The following is a 13,324-nucleotide window of genomic DNA, read 5'->3' on the forward strand; positions in this document are numbered from 1 at the left end:
AAGATAATTGTGGAAGTTAGAATTTAACAACTAGTATAAAGAACAATGATGAAAGACTAGAAGTGTAAGTAAATGAACATGGTAAATGAACAAAGAACAATCATTTATTAAGATTGTCTAGCAAGATTGCTTGAAAGGGGTTAGGAGAACCACAACCTAATTACCCTTTATAGACACATGGTGGCAAACGGGTAAACAGATTCTGACAAAAGATAATGAAATGAGTAACTGATCTAGTCATTAACCAACAAATATTAACTACCATAACTAAAATACAAAACATAAGTCAACTTCTTCTAAACTTCACATCTTCTTCAGAATCGTACACCTTCCAGATCTCTCATGCCTTTGTTTATGACACCCTTCGGTCAGCAGCTATGTATTGATCTTTGGTGGATGTTTATTTCTGGGTTCAACAATGACTAATTCACCTTTTGCAGGTACTTATGAAAGAGGTGATGGATTGTTGGACTTGATTAACACTGATGTGCGTGGACCATTCATATCTACCACAAGAGATGATAATCACTACTATGTGACTTTTACTGATGATTTTTGTAGATATGGGTATGATTATTTGATTATGCATAAATCAAAAACTTCTAATATTTTAATGTCCAATAAAGAATCATCAATTTATTTCTTTTAAGATATGGTCATGGTTTTCTTTTATGATATGGTCATGGTTTGATTTTTGAATTACCTTTTTGACACCCAATTTTGATGCTTTAATTTTAAAACTATATTCATAACTTGATCATCTTTTAGATGAATCAATTGAGTTTCTTACATTAACACATTGATGATTTTGATTTAAGACCAATTAATTCTCTTATTATTCTTTTTTCAGGTCTTGAACATGTTAGTCATTCTTTTTGCTTGTAATTCTCATGGATAACATTATTACTGGAATTCGATTTTTATTTAACTTTCGGTCTACATGATCATTGGATGATCACATGCATCTTCTTTTTCGTGTCCTCATACGTTCATATAACTTTTGTTGAAGAAATATCATATGCTCATGAACGTTAGAATCGTTTTTGTATAAACTTATCCAAAAATATGACAGATTCTTGAAGAATGACTAGTAAAATCAGAAATTCATCAAGGAAGAAGCACCTGCATCGGTGCATCAGTTCAGATAGTAGATTGATTCTTATAACCAACGCAACCGGCCACCACAAGATGAAGAAAATTTGTATTATTTGTAGAATAACACTATATTATTGAAAGAACATGTTTTTATGTAATTCTTTCAAAAATATATGAGTTTTAAACAATGATTTTAGATTTTAGTAGGAACTTTTTTGTTTTTGATGTAATTCTTATCAGAAATATGTATGTTTTTATTTATTTATTTCCGCTTGATGTTCTTTTAAGAATGTATTACCCCAAAAAAATTCATATTCTTATAATAATGAAAACGTATTCTATCAAGAATGTGTATTTTTTTTTTAAAACGGTTCTCTTATATATATATATATATATATATATATATATATATATATATATATATATATATATATATATATATATATATATATATATATATATATAGGGCTTGAGTTGTGAAAATTTAATTTTTTTTTTTAAAAAAAAGCATGAAAACCTATAATTCATCATTTTTCAAAACCAAAAACACCAATTTTAGGAATCCATGAATCATATGTTTTGTAAGAGTTAAATGATACTTGTGTTTCTTGTGTAAATGGAGTAAGATGTTGGCATCTAAAGAGGAATTGAATCTAAAATTTGGAAGTTTATTCGCTCTTCATAAGGTATTATAAATTGGCGTTTCGGATTTTTAAATAAAGGGTGAAATTTAGTAGGGCAACACATAGAAAATGAAGATGGTATTGAATTTAATGGTTCTCCTCTAAAAGCCAATGGCCATAAATGTTATTAGACCTATCAACAAACTTGTTTGAAACGAAACATCATTTATCCATCCAGTTAACAAATTTAAAAAACATGATCTGTTCTGCTGCAATAACCAACCCTCAGGCTTCATTCTCTTTTTTCCCATAATAAAATCATGTCATAATTATGAGGAAAAAAAAAACATTGGACCAAAGGATTGGCTTCTTTCGAAATGAATTTTTTAGAAGACACGACATTTGCTCCAATGATTTACATTAGTGTTCTTTGTCCTACTTCCACCAAATTGGTGTCCATAGATTTTCATGTAATAAAAAAAGAAAATCATGGATGAATTTGCGCCACTTCCAATGACTCGACAACTTCATTTTCATAAAAACTCATTTAATCTCGTTTGAAGTGATGTAACGAAAAATAAAAATGAAACCCACAATTTAATCTTCATTATCGTATTACGTATCCAAACCAAAAATGGTGAGAACCCAAATAAAGTGACGTTGAATTTTTTATAAAAAGACGAAATATCAATCAAAGTATAGGGGTTTGTGGCTAAAAAAAAACACAAATTGGTTAAGTGGGAAAATCACATCACGTAATTGAGTGTCATTGTGGTTGTAGTCCAACATGCAAAGATTACTAGTACTTCACTTTGTACCATAAAACAAGGGTTAGTGGATAATACTTGACATGCATTTATCAACTATTTAAGGTTGACATTTCATAGGCGATGTAGATAAGATTTGTCGACAATAACAGCTATATGTGCATTATGCACGTGTGCAAAAACACAAGTGCTTGATGCTTCTACATCTTGGACTTTAAATTTACCTTTTACCTTATAATAAAAAAAAAAACATTTTAAATAAGGTACAAAATCTTGATATGGTCAACAACAATGGTGGGATTTGTATTTGTGGTTAGATGTGGTAAGACTTTTGTGAGTAATGATTGTATGGTGTGTGTGAAGTGGGATTAGTATTGGTGTGTGAAGGGTGTTTTGGTAAATTGTAGATTTGGTAGGATTCATGGGTGGAATTTAAATGTTGTGATGGATCATGGATGTCAGCAGTGGAGGATTCTGAAGCCCCGCCATATGGTCTTGTTCCCGTTATCTAAATGTTCACAACAAAAATAAATTTATTGTAATTCATAGAGAAAAATATGAAAGAAATTTGAACATATGCATAGAATAGCAAAAGTTTTAAAAGAAAAATGATTGGTAGCATACATAGATGAAAAGAAGGTTTCCAAATTTCTAACGAATTATTGTTATTTTTTTAATTAAAGATTTTGTTTAGATTTTGAGTGAATTACATAAATCTTCGATGTTGTTAACTAAACATTACATTCTCGGTCCCCTATGGTTTTTTTTAATTTTAACGCATTTCATCCCTGGCCTATGTAAAGTGATTGATTTACCCTAATCATATGAGGACAAATTAGTCATTTTACATAGGCGAGGGATGAAATGCATAAAAAATGTAAAGCACCGGAGATAGAGAATGTTAAAAACTATGTACATGGACGCAATCCGTAATATCCCGTAAACCATAGGGATTTATGATAAGCAACTATGGTTTATAATTCCATGAGATCCATATAAAGGGAGAGAGATTACAATAAATCCCTTTGGCATCATCATCAGACTCCACAACTCAACAATCTCACAGTTGGAGGTTCATCGGCAAATCCAATTGTCTTCAAAGACATGAAACCTCTTCTAGTAAACCTAAAGCATGTAGCCTCGTCTTCCTCTTTTCTTCTAGTAAACTCTCTTCCAATATGTTTAACAAATCAGTTTTCAAACATTACATAATTAACCCTTGAACTTTGAATTTTAGACATAGGTGGTATTGGGAGTAGTGTAGATTTGTTGTTCTAAAAAAAAGCATGTAGCCTCGTCTTCCTCTCTTAAGTTAAGTCAAACGTCTTCTCATCAAACATCAAAAAGACCGATTTTATGTTATCACCACTTTAGTAAGCCTAATCTTTCTTAATGACAATATACCATCGGTTATTAATTCATTAATAATGTGATATCTTATTTGGTGGTGTTCCGTCATACTTAGAAACACTACATCTTTGCAAGATGAACTACATGTAATGTCCCGGTTGAGCAAATTAAGAACATTGTGTTCATGTTCCATGTATAGCTTTAATAGAAATTTTTTTAACCATATAAGCTCTTTGCTTGTTTCTACAATAGCCATATAAACAACTTCTATTGTTTAGAGAGCAACACTCTTTTGTAGTGCTTATGCCCAAATCTAAAGAACTGGCAAAATTTGCATTGCAAAACTGACAAAGATAACATATTTGTGTAAAACATTGAGCAATCTTAGAAGTGCCTTCCAAGTAGCATAGCAACCACTTGACTACATCTCAATGCTCTTTTTTTAGGATTCAACATTTGAAATGAACCTACAAGCAACTTTCATTGCATGAGCAATATCTTGCCTCGTGTATATACCATAACATACATCAAACTACATATTATTGATGCATAAGGAACTTTACTCATCTATTCATAATCTTCATTTGTCTACGGTGATTGTTTCTTTAAAAGCTTCAAACTTTTCATCTTTGAATCTTCTAACGGCATGTTTGATCTTGCTACCAAACACATCACCAAAAGATGACAACATTATAATATAAGAGGGATTGAATTTCTTTAGGTAACAACATATCATCAACATAAAAGGAATTGAATTTCTTTATGCAACATTCTTAACATATATCATCAACGTAAAGAGAACAAAAGTGACCTATTCCACAATTCTTGTACATATTGTCCCATTCCCCTACATAAAGCTTTCAAACTTCAACTCTTGTTGCACATGTGCCTGCTTTAACACATACACATTTTTCATCGGTTTACACCCCAACTTTTCTTATTGCTTGTGGCGGTGGCAACGGCTAGATGTCTTCTTGGAGTGCATGCAGGAATGTTTTCTTGACATTTCATTGTTCCATATACAAATCTTCCGCAACCAAAATACTCAAGGTTGATTGTGGTCATTTTCACTACCAGAGAGAAGATCTTGTTATAATCAACTTCTCTTTTCATAGCATATGCTTCCACTTTACAATTGAAAACCCTTAACCACCATTGTTGCCTTACACCTCTCGGTGCCATCTTGTTATTCTTGAACACCCCACTTTTTTATAATGTTTTTTCCCGTGAGACAAAAGTTCTTGGTTCTTTTCAAATAAACTCATATCTTCCTTCATAACATATGCTTCCACCATAAGATTTCTTTGATTCTAACACTTTAGGATAATCTATCAATAGCAAATAAGTGGTTGATAGAGTATCTAACTAGAGGTCTTGATCTTTTGTGGATCCAATCTAAACGATAGCCAATAAGCACATACTTATTGGCTTTTTGGCTTGAGCTTATCCTTCCCATCATCTTTTCAAATTTATGCTCTAAGGGAGGACGGAGTCATTCCCTCCCAACCCACTGAACCCACTGTCATATCAGTTTTTCTCTTTTTTTCTTCATCTTTCCCTAGGGATGAGTATCGGTCGGTTTTTGTCTAAAACCAAACCAAACCATAGAAAGTTGGTTTTTCGGTTTTTAAATCCATATAGGTTCGGTTTTTGCATGGTTTGGTTTTTCGGTTTTCCGGGTTGGGTTTATGGGTTTTCGGTTTTAAACTGTGGGTTTATGAGCTCCTGCTTTTTTTTCTAGTTTTTGGGCTCAAAACCAGTGAAAGTACATTGCGATAAATAATATTATATCTATTTCAAATATACTAAATAAAGAATACTGATTCTAGTATTCTAAAAGCATAAAAGTGTTCAAAAGATCAAATTTTAATAACATTAACAGTCTGTTGAAAATAAACATAAAGCACTAAAGGGATAAAGTCTAAAGTCTAAAACTAAAAATTTAAAACATAATAAATAATATATATGTGGGTCGGTTCGGTTTTCATGGGCAGTTTTATACGTCAAAATCGAACCAAACCATTATTTTTCGGTTTTTGTAAAATTCAAATCTAAACCGCCGGTTATTGCTTTGGTTTCGGTTTTTCGGTTTCGGTTATGTCGGTTTTTTTTTGTTTTCGGTTCGGTTTTTGCTCATCCCTATCTTTCCCAACCCACAACACACGGAAATCCTATCTTTCTCAACCCACTCAATTAAAAAAATACAAAACAACTAATGTACAAATCTTAAAACACATGGTACAAGAGAAATTGAGAGAGAAAGTAGAGAGAGAGAGAGAGAGAGAGAGGATAAAGTGGGTTAGTGAAACCAAATAAACAATCCGAAGAAAAGGGAGCAGTACCGACAGTAACTCTATTGCTAACTAAGATTTTACCTTGATTGTTTTGTATTTTTTTTAATTGAATGGGTTGAGAGGGTTGAAAAAGATATGGTTTCCGTGTGTTATGGGTTGAAAAAGATGAAGAAAAATAAAAAAGAAAAACTGATGTTGCAGTGGATTGCGTGGGTTGGGAGGGAATGACTTCCTCCTCCCTAACAATGGTTCATGTACTTTTGTCCGATACACATAATCCTTAATGTGCATCTTCCATTAGCCAAAGTTATGGCCCTTACCAATGTGTATCGATGTTCATATGTCTGGGTTCTTGGGTTCTTGCTTTTTTTGCTTTTTTAACTGGGTTATGTAGTTGTCAATACGTTGCAAGGGTAGTACCCTCCAATATAATAGTATTACCTTTTTCATGTTTCCTGAGATGTTGCATAAAGATTTGTACGGGTGATTTTCTTGCCATAATTTATTGTTTCCCGGTTTGCATAGTTGGTTTGCATTCGATAAGGAGAGACGGCCTAGTAAGTTATGGGCTTACCGTGTTGAGCCAGACTGCTTTTAATGATGCCACATTGTCTTTATTATCCCATACATCATTACCACCAAAAGAGACCGAATCTAAACCGAGAGCGACTATTGATATCGATAAGGTTATCGTAGTATTAACCATTATAATCCCCTGCAAGACACTAGTATGAAGAACACTATGAATGTCGTTCTTCATTTAAAGATTCTTGAGAGAATTTATGTTGCGGCACCATCTCCATCATAGCCTCTTCAAGCATGTTTAGCAGTGCATTTAGGGTTAAATGATCTTCAATTGCAAATAATGTTTTATCACCCATGGCTAAAATGAAGAAAAACTTTTCCAATTATGTGGTGAGGGAGGTAAACGTCACATAAAAAGCAATGAAACCCTATAAATTTAACAATTTTTGAAGATGACACTCCACCACGAAGGTGCGAACGTAGCAGATCTTTCTGTGATTAAATGGATACCTTTTTCAATTTGCAGACCGCAATCGATGCACTCTCAAATGAATCTCATGTATAGAATCATAGTGTATTTAAACTCTATATGATAATTAAAAAAGGAATCGATGCACTCTCAAATGAATCTCATGTATAGAATCATAGTGTATTTAAACTCTATATGATAATTAAAAAAGGGGTGTTCGGGATTTGCTTTTTGAACTTCAAAAGTGTTTTTGGGCAAAAGTGTTTATCGACTTATTGCAGTAGGAAAAGGAATTTAAAAAAATATATATTTGGATTAGCTTTTTGGGGTGGAAAAAATCATTATACTTGTAGAATGACAAAAAAAGGACATGGAAAGAAAGGAGAGAAGAAAAGGAGAGTGAAATTATTCATTAAGGGTAGTATTGTCATTTTCAGTTTAAAAAGCCAAAAACACTTGAAAAGTCAAGATTCTCTTACTTTTGGAGACCTCCTTTTTAAAACATGCCAAAAAGCCATTTTGAATAGTACTTATGTAATACCCAAAAAAAACCAATAAGTCAAAAAGCTATTTTGAAAAGCAATCCTAAACACCCTCTTAGTGAAGCTAAAGTTCATATAGCTACAAACTTAAAGAGGTTGACCTAACATCCACAAGACCCCATAGGCTGATGAGAATGAAATAGACACATCAAAAGGGTTGTCAAATGATTGATGTTGTGGACCTTGTGGTGGATCAACGTTTTGATTATTTCCATATGCGATTTTGACGCTCCTTGCGCTTCCATTTCATAAAAGGTCGTTTGTCATTCATTGTCCGAGCAGTCTAATGTTAAAACTAAATTAGAAGATATTGAAACTCCATTGGATCCATCAATACTTGAAAGTCAATAACATGTTGATCCATTCTAGTTTCCTTTTCTAAGATAATAAAAAATTGTTTAGATTATTAACTATGATTTATTCCTTAATTAGCAATTCATTTAGGATGTTCTTTTGGTTAGGAATTATCACCTAAAGTAGAGATATCCTTTCGGAATCAAATCAAGTATCTTTCCTATATAATATCTTTTTTTAGTTTTAGAGGTTAGTTTTAATAATTTTAACAATTAAGTTAATACAATCATTTTAAATAGTATCATTCCATTCCACTCTCACAATTATTAGTCCAACTTTAGAGAAAACAAATTGAAAAGTCAAAGTACTAACCTCACTAGCATTCCCAATAGAAAAACCTCTACTGCTACTCGACATCTTCATATCCACACCACGTAAGAATCTAATGTAGAACATAGAACAAAATATACATCAACATATAAATAAAGACAAAAAATACCAAAAGATAATGTTCTCATGAGTAATGTCATAGTATAGTATATTACCTTTGGTAACCCTGAGGTTCATACTCATAGTCCCTTAGAGGTGAAGGGTAACCCACACGAGGGGCAACATAGTCATTAGATTCATACTCCCTAATAGGAGCCCTATATCCACCACCTTCATAATCCCTTACAAGAGCTTGATGACTATAAGGCTCATAGTCCCTATGTGGAGCCAAGTGACTATAAAGTTCATAGTCCCTTGTAGGAGGTGGATAGCTACGTGGTTCATCATACACCCTTCCACTACCCTATAACACAATAACAAAATAACAATCACAAAAATAAAAATAAAAATAAACAAAACTCGTAATAGTTTGACTAGTTTGACTAACTGTAAAAGGTCCATAGCCAGCTAAGCGACCACCATGAGGAGATGATTCCGCTTCAGGTTTTGCATCACGAAGACATCTTTCTCGATATCTTGATGCAATCTCAGCTACCGCATCTTTAACCGTACCATAAATTCCAGACACCTGAATGGAATGGAATAAGCAAGGGAATGGAATGAGTGATTACATTCCATCATACAAACACCACCATAAAGTGAAAACAACATAATACGTCACCTTTACAAGCTCTTCGTCTTTACTAGCACACTTAGGTTTTTCTTGTTTAGAGTAAACACGAATATCTGCTTTTGTTCTCCTTCTCATTTCATTAATCACATGTCCACCTTGCCCAAGAATGCAACCGACTTTACTAGATGGCAAAAGTAATCTTGTACTAACAATTCCTTTCTCGGAATAATCACTCGCTTTCTCTTGTAAAAAAAGAATTGCATCGATCGTTCTTGACCTCGGATTCCTCAAATCCTAAATCCATTTTAACAAAATCCACACCAACATTTCACAATTATATAAATTACATTTTTGGTCTTTAAATTCTTTTCTTTTTTGGTCCCTAATGGAATCGGTTTTACAAATTTTGTTGTTATTTTGATGTTTCATAACGATTTTGGTCCATGGTTGTTAAATCTAACTACTCACTTGTTGACTATATAAGAGTAATTTACATTTTTGGTCCCTGGTCTTTAAATCTAACTACTCACTTGTTAAATTTTTCTAAAGTAATTTACATTTTGGTCCCCAAGTTTGTTCAAAAATTTCAGTTTTGGTCCCTGGTCGTTATATCTAACTACTCATTTTTTAACCTTTTAGAGTAATTTACATTTTGGTCCCCGAGTTTGTTCAAAATTTTCAGTTTTGATCCCTGGTCATTATATCTAGCTACTTACTTTTTAACATTTTAGAGTAATTTACATTTTGGTCCCCGATTTGTTCAAAAATTTCAATTTTGGTCCCTGGTAGTTATATCTAGCTATACTCGTAAACCTTTTAGAGTAATTCACATTTTTGGTCCCTGAATTTGTTCACAATTTTCAGTTTTGGTCCTAAATAGTTTTCTCTTGCAACTTTGGTCCCTATAGTCACCAAAACTGCAAGAGGAAACTATCAAAGATACAATTTTTTTTTAAAAAAAAAAAAACTCGGGTAGCAGTTTGTTACAAAATTTAAAAATAGGAACCAAAACAGCAAGAGAAAACTATTTAGGACCAAAACTATAACTTTTTAAAAAAAACTTAGGAACCAAAATGTAACTTGCTCTTTTTCAAATGACCATTTTACCCTTTGACCAAAACTAAAAAGAACCATATACTACAAGAGCCAAAATGGTCTCTTTACAAAAACCACTCACCTCAAACGATGACACACAAATCACACGCTCATCTGAGTCAGCTGCCACATCATCAACATGTATATCGGTTCCAGTTTCTTGTTGAATTTGTCTGACATTTGAGCCACCTTTACCAATCACCCCTCCGATTTTTGCTGTGGAACAAAGAATTTTCATTGAAAACTCAGAAGGAGTATCACCAAATCGTGAGTGGTCACTGCCATAATCCCCCCGCCACCTGGCAGGCGGGGGTAGATTTGTAATTTGAGGTCCAGGTGGATGAAATCCGTGGGGCCCGGAAGGAATGAAGTTGTCCTTGCGTGGATGATGATGTAACAAGGTAGAAATTTCATAGAGAGCCCTTTTTACAATAGCTGGTTTAGCTGATATCTGTGATTATATATTGAAACAGTATGTATATATCAAATATATTTTACATGAAAAAGTAAATATAATTATTTAATTACCAAATTAATCATTTGTTTGAATTAATTGCATGGATTTCAAAGAAACTGAGTTCTAAATTTCTGTAACAGTTTTTGTGAAGTAAATATTTATTCAATAGACAGATAAAATTAAACAAATTTGACTATAAAAAAATCCATCATTTGTGAAATTGACTATCAACAAAGTGTTTTTACCAATTAACCTTTGTCTTAACTGCTAAATAAAAATTGGTAACAAGTGTAAGAAAATATTTGCAGCTTAACCACTTATACTTAATTTTTTTTCAATCAAACCATAAAAGTTTTAGACATTTTCCAATTTAACCATTTTGACATGATATAACTAACAGATCAAAATGGTTAATATAGAAAAATGTCCATAAGGGTATTTTGGTAATTTTAGCATAAGAACACAAATCATTACCTGAACGAATTCATCACTACTCAAAGCACAAACAGGAAGTATTAATATAGAAAAATGTCTGAAACTTATATGGTTTGAACAAAAAAGATAAAAGTATTAATGGTTAAACCACATAAAACTCCACAAGGGTATTTTGGTAATTTTAGTATAAGAACACAAATCATTACCTGAACCAATTCATCAGTACTCAAAGCACAAACAGGAAGCTGATCTGAAGGCAAAATACGTATATTTGCACGAGTTTCACTTCTCAATCTCTGAATAACATCTCCTTTTTTTCCCAAAAGACACCCCACCATATTATTTGGAACAAGAATTCGTGTAGTGACCAACTTTTCATTATTATTTATATCTTCTTCAAGAATCTTATCATGAACTTTTAACAAAGCATCTTGTGCAGCACACTGGAGATTCATATCATTATGTGTTACTGGCTTTTTTGTTGAGGGACTGTAGATTATGACTACTCTTTCTTCTGATCCAGGGATAGAATCGTCAATTGTGATTTTAGCTTGAGTTTTTTCACGTAAGGCCTTGATTATCACTCCACCTTTTCCAATTACACTACCGATTTTTCTAGAGTGGCATAGTATTCGGTAGAGTGTTTCTGAAGAATTAGAGGTTTCTGAAAATTCATCACTAAATTTGCCTCTTTTATTGATACTATTCTCAAAAATGGGGTTATGGGGTCTTTTGAATGGGCGAATGTTATCTTCCATATTGCTTAAAATCCACTGTTGAACAAAGATGAAACAGATGAAATTCAGATGTTAACATTAAATGATTAAACAAAATAAAAATCAAATACTACCATAATCACCTACAAAGGGTTACAAGCTTAGAGCTAGATGAATAAGTGACCTATTACAGAAATAGATGAATAAGAAGTTGACTTTTTGGTTTGACTTTGTTTGATCTTGCAATGAAACTGATTACTAGAGGGTACTTTAGTCTTTTCCTTGTGTCGGTTATAGTGATATAAATAAGAGGCATTGATCTTCTAGTTCCTTAATCTAGAGTATAGCAAACTCCCATTAGTTAAAGCCAACTTCTTATTCTTTTGCTTTATGCACAAAGAAATCATAGAAATAACATCAGCTCAAAATCAAACAAATACTTCTCTTTTTCTTATTCTTCCCTCAAAATGATAAGCTCCACAAAGTATCCAATTATATTATCTCTTGTATCAAATTGCATCTTGCTTCAAGAAAAAAAAAAATACAAACTGCATATTTTGTGGTTTCCATGATCTAAATCAAGAAATCCAAATGTCTAGAAACAAACTAAAAGGCATCGATTTATGTTTCTATTAACCAGTTCAACTTCGTATCTCTTTCAACCAACTACAATTACGTGTTTTTAGTTCTCCAAATCCTTAAGATCAGCCAATACACAACCATATATCACTAAATCCTATAATACATAATGCTATATAGTATATATCACAGTGCAAACTGCTTTATCAAGCTCAAACCCCATCATTCCTTCACTAAAACCATGATATACATAAACAAAATTCGGTAATCATAAAAAATTTCCAAAACGTACATTGAAGCTACGTCAAATTTCAAGCATTTAACTTGAACAATTCCAACAAATACTAACGTAAAACAAAACTATAATACGTACCTAAGAGAGCAAGGTGAAATTTCTCCGAAAGAGGAGAATCGACCCGGAAGATTGAGCCAACTAGGGCTTTTTCTCCATATGGTTTGGGGATAAACAGGTTTGAGTTGAGGTTCGGATTCGACTTGTTGGATTTTCCGATTTTTTTTTTTTTTTTTTTAAATGGGCCTTTGTGGTTTTTGTTTTAAATGGGTCACTTTGGGTTTGGTTTCCTACAAATTGATTAAGTGGGCCATTTCGGGTTTGTTTTAAATGGGCCACTATGGGTTTACATATTCATATTTATTAAAATGAATGTAAAAGAATTCCAAAATTACAACGAGTAAAGTATTGAAATCGTCTCTATGGTTTGGTTAAAATTACACGTTTGGTTTCTAATTTTTTTTGCACTCGGATCGCCCCTGTGGTTTGATTTTGTTGCATTTTTCGTCCCATACATACATAAAGTTAGGGACCAAACATGCAATTTTTACCAAACCATAGGGACGAAAAACGCAACAAAATCAAACCATAGGGACGATCTAAATGCAAGAAAAAAGTTAGGGACCAAACGTGTAATTTTGACCAAACCATAGGAACGATTTCAATAATTTATTCTTTATATAAAAGCAAAAGTAAAATAAAATAAAGAAATAAAACTGAATATACAA

The 13,324-nt window shown here is 32.5% G+C and overlaps 1 protein-coding gene across 3 annotated transcripts; it reads right to left on the minus strand.

Moving 5' to 3' along the window:
* Window positions 1-2,549: 2,549 nt before the first annotated feature.
* LOC111919621 (RNA-binding KH domain-containing protein RCF3) lies at window positions 2,550-12,813 on the minus strand. Of its 3 annotated transcripts, none has more exons than XM_023915184.3 (8): window positions 12,678-12,813; window positions 11,216-11,782; window positions 10,200-10,568; window positions 9,071-9,316; window positions 8,837-8,977; window positions 8,505-8,752; window positions 8,332-8,401; window positions 2,550-2,993 (listed from the first exon to the last, which is right to left on the minus strand). In XM_023915184.3, the coding sequence occupies exons 2-8, from the start codon at window positions 11,765-11,767 to the stop codon at window positions 2,799-2,801; spliced, it is 1,821 nt and encodes a 606-aa protein (XP_023770952.1). In that variant the 5' UTR covers window positions 11,768-11,782; window positions 12,678-12,813; the 3' UTR covers window positions 2,550-2,798. The 3 variants fall into 3 exon arrangements, with proteins under 3 accessions (XP_023770952.1, XP_023770954.1, XP_023770953.1); XM_023915186.2 differs by lacking the exon at window positions 2,550-2,993 and adding an exon at window positions 4,566-7,012; XM_023915185.3 differs by lacking the exon at window positions 2,550-2,993 and adding an exon at window positions 7,026-7,948.
* Window positions 12,814-13,324: the final 511 nt, after the last annotated feature.

This window comes from Lactuca sativa, chromosome 3 (assembly GCF_002870075.4).
Source record: "Lactuca sativa cultivar Salinas chromosome 3, Lsat_Salinas_v11, whole genome shotgun sequence".
Taxonomy (NCBI): Eukaryota; Viridiplantae; Streptophyta; class Magnoliopsida; order Asterales; family Asteraceae; genus Lactuca; species Lactuca sativa.